Source organism: Plecotus auritus (genome assembly GCF_963455305.1).
Source record: "Plecotus auritus genome assembly, chromosome: 5".
NCBI classification, from domain to species: domain Eukaryota; kingdom Metazoa; phylum Chordata; class Mammalia; order Chiroptera; family Vespertilionidae; genus Plecotus; species Plecotus auritus.
Genome location: NC_137776.1, coordinates 59349623 through 59364126, shown reverse-complemented (window position 1 = coordinate 59364126; position 14504 = coordinate 59349623). Strand labels below are relative to the sequence as shown.

The following is a 14504-nucleotide window of genomic DNA, read 5'->3' as shown; positions in this document are numbered from 1 at the left end:
TTCCCTCTGGCACCTGGGACCCGGGCTGCTTCCCTCCAGCCCCCGGCAGGCACCCGGGTCCCAGTGGCTTCCCTCCAGCCGCCAGTAGGCACCCGGGACCCGGGCTTCGCTCCGGCCCCGGCTTTGCCCAGAATGATGTCTGGAAGGATATCCAGTCCAATCAGCATATTACCCTTTTCTTATTATAGATAAAAGGCTAAGTGACTGACTGACCAGCTGACTGGCTGACTGGCCAGTAGGTATGATGCACACTGACCGCCATGGGGCAGACGCTCAACGCAGGAGCTGCCGAGTGACAGCAAATTTGCAGAGTGCCCTCTCGCTCTTCGGGACCCCTTGGGGGATGTCAGACTGCCGAATCCCCACAGGCCAGGCCAAGGGACCCCACCTGCTGGAGGGACCCTGCTCACTCCACAGACAGCCATTGAGCCCCGGTGCCGCTGGCCAGGGAGGGACCATGGGAGGTTGGCTCCAGGGCATGTCTGGCCTGTCTTGCCCAGTCCTGGCCCCGCCGGCCACCTTCTAATTAATTTCTTTTCAATTTGCACAAATCCGTGCACTGGCACTAGTGATAAATATAAATTTTAAACTCTGCAGTTTAAGCAATTAATCACAGAAATACTGCATGCGATAGAACTCACTTAAAAGCACTCTGAAAGAGGCTCAGGGATTTTTTTTTAAGCATATACTCAGTGAAGCAATGGTATGTATGATGTGGATGCTGAAAAGGTAGAGAATTCAAGTAGCATTAAGAGAAGTATAGCACTGGATTAAGGGAAGTAAGTCTCGTGAACACATTCAGACATCTCTATGTACAATTATGGGCATGATATTTTAAGAAGGGTATTGACACTGGCGTTTATTCAGAAGAGAACCATGGGCCTGGAAACCATTTCACAGGACTCATGGTTGAAAGAATTAATTAGCTTGTAAAAGAGAAACTTTAAAAGCGACACAGGATTTGTTTTTTGAGGAGCTGTAACAGTAATTAGGCTTTTTATGTACTCAGCAATGGAATTAGGATTAGAGACTTGCAGATTTTCCTATAATATAAAAAATGTCCATATTATTAGAAAAATAATTTCTATTTTCTTTACTAAAAATAAAAATGAAAGTTCCACCTGCTTAATGTGTCTTCACAATAGCTAGTTCCCAGGCTAAACATATAACTCTGTTTTCCTTTTAAAAAAGAAAAACTGATTAAATCTTTATAGGTGTTAAAATAATGTTTTGTGGTTATTTTCATCACTTGTGTTTTCAGACTCAAGACTAATATAATTAATTTCTTAGAATAATTCAGCAATGCCTTATTAACAGGATGTTAAAACATCCACTTAAAAAACAAATTCCACTTATCTTAGCTACGGAGAACACAGTCCCAAAACATTTAAGCAGCCAGTAACTTGATAAGGTCAATGCACCAAAACTGAGGATGTTTCCAGAAAACTGTTTCAGGCCCAAAGAGCTTGATGATATACTTCCCCAACCAATAGCCAATTTGAATTGGAAAACTAGGTGGGGGATGTTGCAGGAAAATAGGTTTGAAAGAACCAATAAAATTAAAACTAGCACATAGCAACAACTAACCATGAGAGAGGACAAAGACAGACTATAGAAAGCAGATGAAGTAGTTGAAAAAGCAAAACACACTAGGATAATTTAATTTAGGGGCAAAACCTCTTTGCATTTCCTGAGGGAATCATTATCTATTAATTGCTCTTTATACTGATGGTCCTGTGTCACCACCATAATTTAAATCAAACTCATTATTCTCAATTTAAGAAGTCAGTGTAATGCATAACATAAGCCATCCAACAAACATGTTAAAATTATGGCACTAAGTGGAATAATTTTTATTTCTCCAGAAAATTAACTTGTGTAGAAGAGTTCATTTGTGGAAAATGCCAGATAAATGAGGCATTTTTATACTGGATTATAGTACCAGGAGGAGGATACATATAGTTTGCTAGCAAAATAGTTTCAGCAAATGATAGATTTTTGCTTCCCAAAGTTAGTAATTATGTTTGTGTCAAAAAAGGGATATTTTATTGCTCTGGAAAATGACATTTTTTTGGAGATGCTCAAAAGTTTCCAACTGCCAGCATTAATTAGGAAGCAAAATTTTAATCATTCGATAGAATAAGTATTATGACATATATCTCTCATTTGAAAATACACCAAATCAAATTACATGGTGACTACATTTTCTAAACCTTTCCAGGTGTCTGTTTTACCCTTATTCATCATTAATCCATTTATTGTTAGAGACATCCCCACATTATCAATTGAGAAGAAAGACCTCTACACATCTCTTTCCAAAGATAAAAATTCTTGCACAAAGATAATGTCCATTCAAAGCCAGTCTGAGCATTGCTTTGTGACCTGGTAATGCTCATTAGGTAAATAAATTAATTAAAACTTGACATATATATGTAGGGTGTGTATTATAATATAACCTACATTTGGATATAGCTATATACTCCAGTTTTAAATTACATAGAATGAAAGTGTGACATGTAACATGGCTTGTATACAAGGGGTTCCTGGTTCTATATGCAACACTATAATAGGAGCTTGATCGAGTATTACATTATTCATGGGAAAAACTGTGGTATTCTGTTTGTGGTAAACAACTGCATACTGGAAGTGGTATTTTTTAATACTATAAAGGAGGCAGCAAGGTTAGTAAAAAGAACATGGGCCTGCCCTAGCTGGTTTGGCTCAGTGGATAGAGTGTCAGCCTGCGGACTGACAGGTCCTGGGTTGATTCCAGTCAAGGGCACATGCCTGGGTTGCAGGCTCCATCCCCAGTAGGGGGGCGTGCAGGAGGCAGCCAATCAATGATCTCTCTTACCATTGATGTTTCTATCTCTCTTTCTCCCTCTCTCTTCCTCTCTGAAATCAATAAAAATAAAAATATTAAAAGGAAAAAGAAAAAAGAACATGGGCTTTGGACTTAGACAGAGTTAGTCTGAATCCACATTTAACCACTTACTACATACACCTTGTTCCTTACCTGTAGGGTGGGGGAAATTTATTCAGGATTGTTTTGAGAATTAAATGAGATAAAGTGAAAACATTTAGCACAGTAACTGGCACATATCAAGCATATAATAAATATTAGTTACCTTCTGTTATCCTAAAGAGATTTTATTCCAAGTTAATTTTACCTTCACTTGCAAACTTGCTGATGCAACTCTCCTTTCTAGATCTTCTACCTGCTGAAGAATACTCAAATCCATTTCCATTGCTTGCTCTTCTACTGACCAGTTCTCCACAATATCTCGAGTTACCTGGTTTTCTTCATTTTCATTTAATTCAATAATAGCAACTACATTTGAAAAGAAATTTATTTTAAAATCCACTTTATGCCTCAATGCTTTCTTCCAGAATGTGAATAAAATTCCAGAGACAACATGTACATGTTACTTAATACACAAATGCTACCTGTGCATATGCATGCAGCTTCCTCTTAAAGGTAGGAATATTCTTTTTTTAAGAAACAAAACAATGTCTGCAAGTTGTAAAAAACCGTATTATAGTAATACCAACTTAATAAATATAATTACTATTTATTGAGCAAGATAGAAAAAAAATGCCATTTAGTAATAAATTAAAAATCAAAACATACAAAAATATGCTTAAGATAAAAGTATCAATTCTCAAAACTAAGCAAGACATCGCAGAAATCTCTTTTAGGAACGTACCATCCTTATTCTTGATGCAGGCTTGAGTAATATAATCCAGGTGTTTCTGAATTTGTTTTTGTAATGCCTTTTCCCTTATTCCTCTGAGATGGAGCACTTTGAGCAAAGCTTTTAGGTCTTCTGGGTCAATAATTCTCCACCAACCAAACTGCATTTCTAAGTCAAAATAAATATGCAGATCTTTTACAAATATTTTGAATATGAATTAATGGCACAATGCAAATAAAAAGATTTATAACTATATATAAAATCATCAAAGAAAGATTCAGCTATAACATAGAAATCTATAATGAGATAAAGTCAACGTACCTACCAACTCAATGTACCTACCTTCTGGAATAGGTTTTGGACTAGGAAAATCTACTGGTTTTGCTACTTCAACAGCTGCAGGTTGAGTTGAAGAGGCTTTCTCATTCTGTGGTACTGGAGATTCACTTTTACTTGAAGCAACGTTGGGAGTCAAGAATGAATTAACATTTCCTTCAGATAATGCCAACCCCGATCCCAGACTAGGTAAAGGTGATGTAAATGGAATATTGGAAGTAAGCATGCCAGTGGACCACCCACAAAATGGGAGTCCTATCACAGATACTCCACTTTTCGTCTGCAAAAAACAACAACAAACAAAACCAAACCAAAACAATTTAAAAGTAGAACAATCTCAGAAGTTTGAAAAAATATTTGGAATCTGAAATTTTTTAAAAATTCTGAAAAATATTCTTTCACTTATCACAATTATAGGAAAACTAAATATAATAACAACGTTAAAATCCATGTTCTTATTTGTTCTGCAAAGTATTTTCCTTTAAGATCGAATATAATAGTAATAATTATAAAGTAATTAAGAAGCCTTTGTCTTAGACTAGAAATCAGTAGTTCTGATGAAGCTTGGTGATACCAATTCTGACTCTCTTCAGTTTTTAAACTGTAGCAGGGATATAAATATTCAACTGATTTCCCTTACGGGAAAATCTTCATGGGGGTCAAAGATCAAATAAAGCAACATGAAAATGAGTTACACTTAGCAGTACTAACCTGAAGAGGTGATAAAGCAAATGGATTTAGGCCAACAGGATTCTGGGCAGAAGATGATCCAAGGAGAGGAGCTGGGGCAGGTGAAGGTGACTTAGACGGTGGCTGAGACTGAGGAGTCGCTGCAGAAGCAGCTGGCATATCGGTGTGGGTAAGCGAAGTGTCATCACAAGGGGTTCTGGGCAAAAGGCTAAACCACTGTCTGTTCTTTTCAGTCAGTGTTTTTAACAGCTGGTCGTTGGGGAGAGGGCTGTAGAACTTCCCTGGGCCGCCTGAACCAGCACCGAACAGATTATTAGAGTCTGCCTTTTCCATGCTGCTCTGTGTAGCTGTTGACTGAATGCTGCCTACTGGGTGTTTCCCGCTGTTCTGGTAAGACACTGTGCACCCATTGGCACTAGTATTTGACTTTGGGGTCATTACATCTGACTCAGAAGGCATCTTGGCTACTTCTAAAAGTTTGCTTAATTTTGAAAAAGAGCCAGGTTTCTGAAGAAATAGGTTTATGTTGTCTTTCTCTTTAGGGTCTTCCTTTTGCTCACAATGATCTGGATTTGAACAATTTAATGTATCCTCAGAAGTCTCAAATATTTCTTCTTTGATCTGAATACTCTCTGCCTTTTTCAGTTTTTCTCTTTCCTTTGCAATTTCTTCTAGTCCTACAATAATTGAAAAGTATTATGAATATCAGTTATTCCAGATCAAACAATACTATAATTACATTTTAGTACAGTTTATCAAGTTACTAGTATGTACATAATTATTTAACAAACTTTTCTAGATACTTAATACTCTATAATTTTTCCTTTTTTATAGACTAGATTTTTGGAACATTAGAACATTAATGTAATTGTATAATTAATTATTACAAAAAAACTAAAATATAAAAAATATTAAAAGCTCTAATATATAGCAAAAAATACTATTAACTTTTCTGTATATATCCTTCCAGCATTTCTCTATGCACACACATACATACTTAAGCCTATACATTTTTTAAATTTTATTTTATTGTTTAAAGTATTACACATAGTAGTACATATATCTCATTTTTCCCCCATTGATCTTCCCCCAGTCTCCCCTAACCCCTGTCACATGCTATACATTTTAAAAAGGCACTCCTGCCGAAACCGGTTTGGCTCAGTGGATAGAGCGTTGGCCTGCAGACTGAAGGGTCCCGGGTTCGATTCCGGTCAAGGGCATGTACCTTGGTTGCGGGCACATCCCCAGTGGGAGGTGTGCAGGAGGCAGCTGATCGATGTTTCTCTCTCATCGATGTTTCTAGCTCTCTATCCCTCTCCCTTCCTCTCTGTAAAAAATCAATAAAATATATTTTTTAAAAAAAAGGCACTCCTATTATATGTATGACTTTTTAATATACATGCTTTACTCTGTAAAGATCCTGATGTGTCAATAAATATATAACTATACTATAAATATTAATGGCTACAGAGTATTCAATAGAATATATCATAATTTAAATAATAAATCTTCTATTGATGCCTCTTAGTTGGTCCCAGTTATTCATTAATATAAGTAATGCTTTAAGTGATAAATGATCTTATATCTGTATCTTTGGACTTTTAATTTTTTTCCTGGTTTACTTACTTAGGATAAATTTATAGAAAAAAACTTACTGATTCCTAAGATCTGTACTTTTCAGAGTTTTTGCAATACACTGTCCACCTGCTCAGTGTCGAGATCAACACCCATTCATACCAGAAGTACATACACAAGAGCATGTTTGCCTACGGCTTCAATGAAACTGAACACTACACATATTTTCTGTTTCTGCCAATATCTGAGAGGTGAAAATCTAAACTGTATTTTTTTCTGATCATTAGTAAGGCTGAATATCTTTTTATAGTTTTTATTGGTATTTCTCCGTTGTCAACTTCTGGTTCATATTTTTGATCAATGTTTTAAAAGTAATTTATGCAAACTCTTTTAAAAATACAAATCCACCACTTTATTCAGTTTGAAAAGTAACATACATTCAAGGTAAAATATCTGGTAATGAGAGGTATAAATTAAACTCATTCTGCTCTACTCCCTCAGTCCCTATTTCTAGTCATTATAGGTAGCCATGGTTCACCAATCACGTCTATGTATCCTTCCAGAAATCTTACATGCATATGAAACTGTCATTTTACACTAGTGCATTTATTGGGCACTACTATTTACATTCTGCAATTTAGAAGTGCAGCAGTGTTGCATACTTGGAGGAGAAAGAGATTGCATTTCCTAAACAAGAATACATTCAGGTAAGTGTACTGAACAACACCATTTCACTTTATTTTTTTAAATTGTTTGAAGTATTACAAATAGTAGTACATATGTCTCCTTTTTTTTTTTTGGAGACATTGACCTTCCCCCGGCCTCCCCTTCCCCCCAGTACATACCTTTACCTGCCCCCCGCCCCAGTGTTTTTTACCCATTGGTTATGCTTATATGCATGCGTACAAGTCCTTCGGTTGATCTCTTACAGTCCCCCCCTCCCCAACCTCCTCTGCCTTCCCGCTGTAGTTTGACAGTCTGTTCAATGCTTCTTTGCCTCTGTATCTATTTCCCCCCCACCCCCATTTCATTCCTTTAAAAATCTTGCCTCTGCAGACTAGAAGTAAACATATAATAACAAAAAATGTTTGAGTCCCAATTTCAATGTCCATTTCACTTTAGAAAAGTTCCTTGGCATCCTGGAGTTAAAAAGGAAAAATGAAGAATACTTGGTACGCTGGGCCCCTCAGTATTCATTTCCTTCTTTGGTACCTGTTATGATTACAACAGGTGGTTAGGAGGTTCCTATTGTTCATATTACAGATGAATGCATGGACACAAATGTCCATGTTCTCCTGCTTTCCAGATGACACTTGCTAGCTACACCTACAAGAGGAGCAATTTTGCTTCTCTCTTTTCTCCAAACAGTTCTAAATGTTTGATGTACACTCACGCTATAAGTGAGCCTTGTATACCAGGTTACATACAGATTTATTACATCATCTTACAGGCAAGAGGGAGTCATTCAAGGTTTTAGAATAGAGACATAATAGAAAGAGGGAACTATATAGAAAGAAGTCTAGGACAGCTGTAATAATCCAGGTACATTGATAAAGAACTTGATTTCAGTAGTGTTGCAAAGAGACTGACTACAGACATTGTAAAGAAGAAGTTGATGTCCTAGATAACTTCGAGTTTACATGCCCAGGTGACTGACAATGATGTGGCTCTTAGTCAAATTGAAGAATTTTTCATTGGTCTGGGGGTATATCTGAGGTTTGATTTTGTTCCACTGTTAGCGTTTCGAATGATTCTTATTACAGCTAAGGTAATGCCACTCACCTGGACATTGCTTTATTGGCTCTTAAGCTTTACCAAGGCTATCCACCCTCAAGTGACACACAGTTTTGCTGTTTTAAATTAGATTTCTACACTAAAACCTTTTGTTTTACCTCTAAGTGTTATTCTACTTCCCCCATAGACCAAAACTTCAATTTCATTCCAAACAAACTGTTCCTCTTGATTCCTCTGAGTCAGTTTAAAACATCACAATTTTCCCACTGATTATTAATTCATCAAACCTGCTCTGATGCCATTTTTCTTACATCATGTTCAATAACTTCTTACAGCAATTCTACCTTCAGGATATCTGTCTTCCCACTCGCCTTGTTTGTGCCTGAGTTCAGGGCCTCCCTCCTTTTACGTAGGCTACTGGAATGGTCTCACAACTCATTTCTCCATCCCTTTTTATTCTATTCCAGTGTCTACTTTGCTTCCAGATTCTTTTCATGTAGTTCCCCTGCCTAAATTAGTCTCTGCCCTCAGGAGCTCACAGTCTAGTGGTAGAGATTACCATGTATGCCAAACATTATGATAAAATACTAAGTAGGCTATATGACATTTCCCTGTTTTTGAGCCCTTTAGGCACTTTGTGGGTACACCTTTGATGGCTCTGACCTTACTCTCTGATTTGCAAGTCCTACTATATCTTAAAGGTGCCTCTAGGGCCACCCCTAGATTGGAGAGTATATAGGATAGAGGTATATCAGGAAAGGCTAGGAGTTCTATAAATACATCCACAAGAACAATGCTATTTTTGTTAGATATTGGGGTTCTGCATAAGATTGTTTTATTTAAATTAAACTAAACACACACACACACATACACACACACACACACACCCCCAGAACAGTTTACCCGTCTCTGCCCCTTCCCCAGCAAAGACCAATCTAGTCTCTTATCTATGACTTTTTGTTTGTTTGTTTTTTTATTTGGGGAGGGGTTAGTTTGCTTTTTAAAAAACATTCCACATATAAGGAAGATCATTTGGTATTTGTCTTTCTCCAATTTATTCTATTTAACATAATGCCCTCGAGGTCCATACACATTGTTGCAAATAGCAAGTTTCATTCTTATGGCTAAATAATATTCCATTGTGCAATATGTATAACAATTCCTTTACCCACTCATCCATAGATAAATACTTGTCTATTATAAATAATGCTACAATGAACATGAAGGTGCAAATATCTTTTCAAATTAGTGTTTTGGATTAACTGGGATAAATGCCCAGAAGTGGAATCTCTCGGTCATAAGGCAGTTCAATTTTTTGTTTTTTGAGGTAACTCCATATTGTTTTTCATAGTGGCTGCACCAATTTACATTCTCACCAACAGTGCGCAAGGGTTCCCTTTTCTCCATATCCTCCCAACACTTGGTATTCCATTGTCTTCCTGATGACAGCCATTCTGACAAGTGTGAGATGATACCTCATTGGTGAGGGCATGTACGGGAGGCAACCAATTGAGGTTTCTCTCTCACATCGATTATTCTCTCTCTCTCCCTCTCCCTTCCTTTCTCTCTAAAACCAATTTAAAAAAGGAAGAAGTGTAATGGAAAAGGAGGTAATCACAAATTTCAAACATGAACAAGATCTCAAGATGAATGAGGATTATGATTAGATTTGAGCAAGTTACCTCCAGAGATACTGTCAGATGGATGCTTGCTGCAAAGGTTAAAGAATAAACCACAAGTAAGAAAATTTGACAATGGGAAGGAAGAGAAATGGGCAGCAGCTATAAATGACAATACAGGTGAAGATCTTTGTCCACTAAATAAGAAAAAGAATAGTTTATGTTTGATGTCAGAAAGAGCAGCATAAGAAAAATCATGGACAGAGAAGAAATATTTGTGAATAAAAGGGGCATTATGAGTTCAAAAGGAATATGAATCAAAGTTTTACAACGTTTATTCACAAAACAAATTGGATTCTGGAAGCATAAAATATATCGAAGGTGTAATGATTTCTTACGTTATTTTGATTTCTTATATTATTATTTTGTAATAGATTTAACCATTCCTACCTTCACCACTCTCCATGCCTTCTACAAAAATCCCCCCACACTGGGGAAGAATCCAGTACCGGCGTCTGTAACGATCCTGGCCAAACATCATCGAGCGTAAAGAGTGAGAAGCGTCAAAGAGCTTCCTTCTGTACTGACTCTGTTGCTGTTAAAAAATGATGCATATAATTAAGCTATGGGTGTTAAGTGCTTCAAAAATTAATATAGAAGTAACTTTATACTTATTATGCCTTAGAGCAGATAAATTTCACCACTGGGAAAAGATAGCAGAAGAACTAAATATTACTAGTCTGACTTCAATTTCAGTAACATTTATAAAGATCAACATTATTTTGAGAGTAATTGGAATATCTTTGATGCCACGGATTAAAAAGATAAATTTTATTTTATCATATATCTTAAGTAGCATGTCTTATACTTGATTATAATGTTATCAAGTATTTTACTGAGCCAAAGCAAACTGGCTGAATTCTGTTGAATACAGTGTATAACAACTAATACTCATGTATGTAACTAACCATATCTGTATTTGCCTATTTTTATTCTCATACTGTAAAGTTAGGCAACATATGACAAAATTTTGAGATAAATTTGTGATGAAGTTAATGATATATAGGTATCTCATAATATTTTTAAAAACTCATTTTTTTACAAGAAGTTGCTCTAAAACTTCACTGATGCTACTGAAATTCAAGTTTTAATAAGAGTACAAAATATGTACAGTTTATAAATTCAATTCAAATATATTAATATAAAATAAGGCATAAGATGCTGAAACTATCACCATAAAATTTGACTGAATTTTAAAAGTAATTAATTCTGAGAAATAAAACCAGGCATTTGTAGATTCTGTATTTAAATGAAGAATATAAACCCTGATTAAGGTTAGTGCCGCATATTAAGAAGCATGCTTTTAACCTTGGCATTAAACTTCTAAGGTTTAGCTGAGAATGTTTCTAGACCTCCTCATTTTAATTACTTATAAAAAGCTTGTTAGCAGCCAGAAAACTAATCTCATACAAGGCAAATTCTTTAAAAAACATTGCAAAAAAGATAAAACTGTAATCTAAAAGTACTTACTTTACTCAGTTTTTCAATCTGTTTTTCTAGCTCTTCAACACTTGCTGCTTGGTCACCTTCATCCTATACATAACAAAATACAGTATCATTTACCTGTTCTTAAGATTTACTTATTCAATCAATCAGCAAATATTTAATGAAAGCCTCCTATTGCAAAGTAATAGGATAGGTGCTATGGAAACGAATAGGAATCAGTTCTTGCTTTCCATAAACTAATAATCTGGTAGGGGACATAAAACATTACACTGAAAGGAAAAAAACGCCTAACACTAGGAACCTATAAGGACCTTGGAGAGGTAGAGATTAGGAATCAGTTCAAGGGAGGGTGAGACAACTTTTTCTGGGATTCTTTACCAAGAGAGGCTATGTGGAAGTTGTGTTTTAATTAGCTACTGACAAATGGCTAGGAATAATTAATCAGAAAAAAGAGGACAGGGTATACCAGAACAAGTTTGATATATCTGGACATGAAAGGTACATGAAAAGGTAAGGTGGGAGATATGGAAAAGATGAGTTTAGGAGTGAACTGTCTAGTGCTATAAATGCTTGGCAATGAACAATGATCTGATCCTTTGAGGGACGATGAACATCAGAACTATGCTTTTCAAAGATTAATATGGTAATAGCTGTAAGATGGCCTAGAGCAGGGAAAGGACAGAATTGGCAAATCTAGTTAGTAGACTGCTGCAATGACTAAAGAGGATGTGGGCCTTACTAAGGAAAAATAAAGAAAGAAAATAGATGTAAAAGATTTTTACATAATTAGAACTGTTAAGTCCTGGCAACTGATGGATATGAAGCAGAGAGGGGTGAGGGAGATGAAGGAAGGAGTAAATTATGATGCTAAGGGTTTAAATCTGGGAGGCTGCAAAAATACTGATATCATAAACTGAGTCATTTTTAGAGCAAAGAAGGTTAAGTTATATTTTCAACACATTGAACTTTTAAAAGAAAAAATAATCCCTACTATATATAGTACTAATTTAATAAATGGAAAGTTTACATGTGATTAAATGAAATCTTTCATTCTAGAATATGAATATAGGAAAACTACCATAGAGGAAAAGCACGAACAGAGGTATATGTGCTTCTTTGGATTTAAGCCGCATTATTTCATATAGGCAAATTATGTGACTCTTCTAAGACTGTTTCCTTAACTGTAAATTGGTGATAACATTATCTGTAACATGGGATTTTTGTAAGGATTAATAAGAACAGATCTGAAATCAATAAGCAGAGTTGCTGACACATAATGTGTAAAATTTTCTTCTCAAAATTATACTTTAATGAGAAGATGCAGAAACTTTCTTAGGTTTAAAAAAGTAAGAACTTGTTTTTTGATGTTCAGTTTCTATAAGCATTTTACAAAAGCTACACAGCCACCAACTTAAAATGAACAGATATTTCTAGATCAGTATGATTAGCTCCCCAATAAAAGGAAGTGAAAGGAAAACCTCAATAGTATCATCATTATTTATCACTTATCCAGATTTAGGGTACCAAGTTACAAAGGCATTTAGGCATATTATTTGTGCTAATGGTAACATAATATCTACTGGAAATTAAAAGAAATCTGAAAAGACAATAAGCTCAATGACCCTTGAATCTACGTAAAAAAATATATTTTTATATCTATATGATTCTAAAGTGATAAATATTTAATAATTTGCTTACGTAAAAATATGTCTATCTACAAATAATGTGAAATAATACATCAAAGTTGCTAGGTATCAGCCAAATTAACTAACTGCCATTTCTAAGAATCTTCCTATGATGCAAAAGAAGCAAAATGTCTACTAAAGTTTTATTTAATGAAGATTGGCGAATAGTCCTTACAATTTTAAGAGCTATGAAGTAATTTGAAAGATCAGAGAGAAAAGCAACAACAATATACTAAGAACACAGAATCAATTCTAGCTGTGGTTCTCCATTTCCCAAACATTATATGTCCCAATGTGTCAGAATTTAATTGTCTGCATAAACTCTTACTTGCTCACTTGTGAGCTTAAAGCTCACATAGGTTTCAACACAAATCTAAGTATAAGGGAAAGAGTCCATGTGTTGAAGGAATAAAGAGTGAGGAGAAGAGGGACTCATCTTTGAGACAAAGGGCTATGGCTTAGTCAAGGGCAGTATCTTCTAATTGAAAGGGATCGCATGACACTCAATGGAAAGGTTACCTGCAATTAGTTTTTTAAGAAGTATAACAACACTCTACCCATACTTTAATCAAGAGGCCAAACATACGTTTGGAGGAATAATGTGCCTATCTTTTCAATCAAGTTTATTAAACAGTTAAACTTTTATTTTGGTTTGGTTTTGTTAATCCTCACATGAGGATATTTTTCCATTGATTTTTAGAGTCAAAGGGATGGGGAGAGACAGAGAGAGAAAGAAACATTGATGTGAGAGAGACACATTGATTGGCTGGGACTGGAAATGGAGCCTGCAACCAAAGTATGTGCCCTTGACCAGAATTGAACCCGGAACGCTTCAGCCCAAGGTCTGAAGCTCTATCCACTGAGCAAAACTGGCTAGGGCTAAAATTTTATTTTATTAGGAAATTAATAAGGGGCTACCAGTTCTTCATTATAAAGATTAACTCTCAATTCATTTAATTGAGCTAATTTGGCTTCTTAGATCCTAAAATATTTGTTATTTTTTAGTTTTTAAACTGTTTTCTCATATTAATAATATATACATTTGCTAAGATTGACATCAATGAAATCCTACAGTTGAACTCTATAATTAAACACATAAAAAACAAAATACTATATTAAGTGACACATCAGGTCTAAGAAAAATTAATAATTTTTATATCATTAATAACAATTTTTTAATAGTACTTATCTCCCTTAAAGAAAAAAATGTGGTGTGTGTTAATTCTCCACGTGGAAAAAAGAAGCCAGAAAACATTTAATTTCTGTAAATAAATTCTAATTTAGTGGGATAATTACCCAGTAAAATACACTGAAATCTCAATACAGGTTTGTTAATTTATGAGTCAACACTTTAAAACAATTTGTAATAGTAAGGGCTATAAAGGGAGGCCAATTCTGTGAAAAGCTGATTAATACTGATCAGAAATGTTTAATGCCTGCTATGGAAACAGCTCTACCTGCCAAATGAAGCAGACTGGTTATAAATGGCATCTTTTGTTTGGGTAATTACAATTCTAATACCCAAATTATATACACTTCACATTATTTTCCACAGCATAAAATTATATGATCAAGTAGTTTCAAAAGTACATTATGAAATAATTTTGGCCCGAAATCTCAATGTAGTCTTCTTTTCAGATTGTGTAAGGCTCACTCAAGTGATT

The 14504-nt window shown here is 35.3% G+C and overlaps 1 protein-coding gene across 22 annotated transcripts in view; it reads right to left on the bottom strand.

Moving 5' to 3' along the window:
- Positions 1 to 14504, bottom strand: part of BAZ2B (bromodomain adjacent to zinc finger domain 2B) — a 372529-nt gene that overhangs the window by 19289 nt on the left and 338736 nt on the right. For all 22 annotated transcript variants that reach the window (XM_080671184.1, XM_080671185.1, XM_080671189.1 and 19 more), the window contains 6 exons: positions 11180 to 11242; positions 10100 to 10244; positions 4743 to 5398; positions 4038 to 4311; positions 3708 to 3863; positions 3171 to 3331 (listed from right to left, as the gene is read on the bottom strand). In XM_080671184.1, the coding sequence (XP_080527310.1) occupies positions 3171 to 3331; positions 3708 to 3863; positions 4038 to 4311; positions 4743 to 5398; positions 10100 to 10244; positions 11180 to 11242 (1455 nt within the window). The remainder of the gene's footprint in view (positions 1 to 3170; positions 3332 to 3707; positions 3864 to 4037; positions 4312 to 4742; positions 5399 to 10099; positions 10245 to 11179; positions 11243 to 14504) is intronic.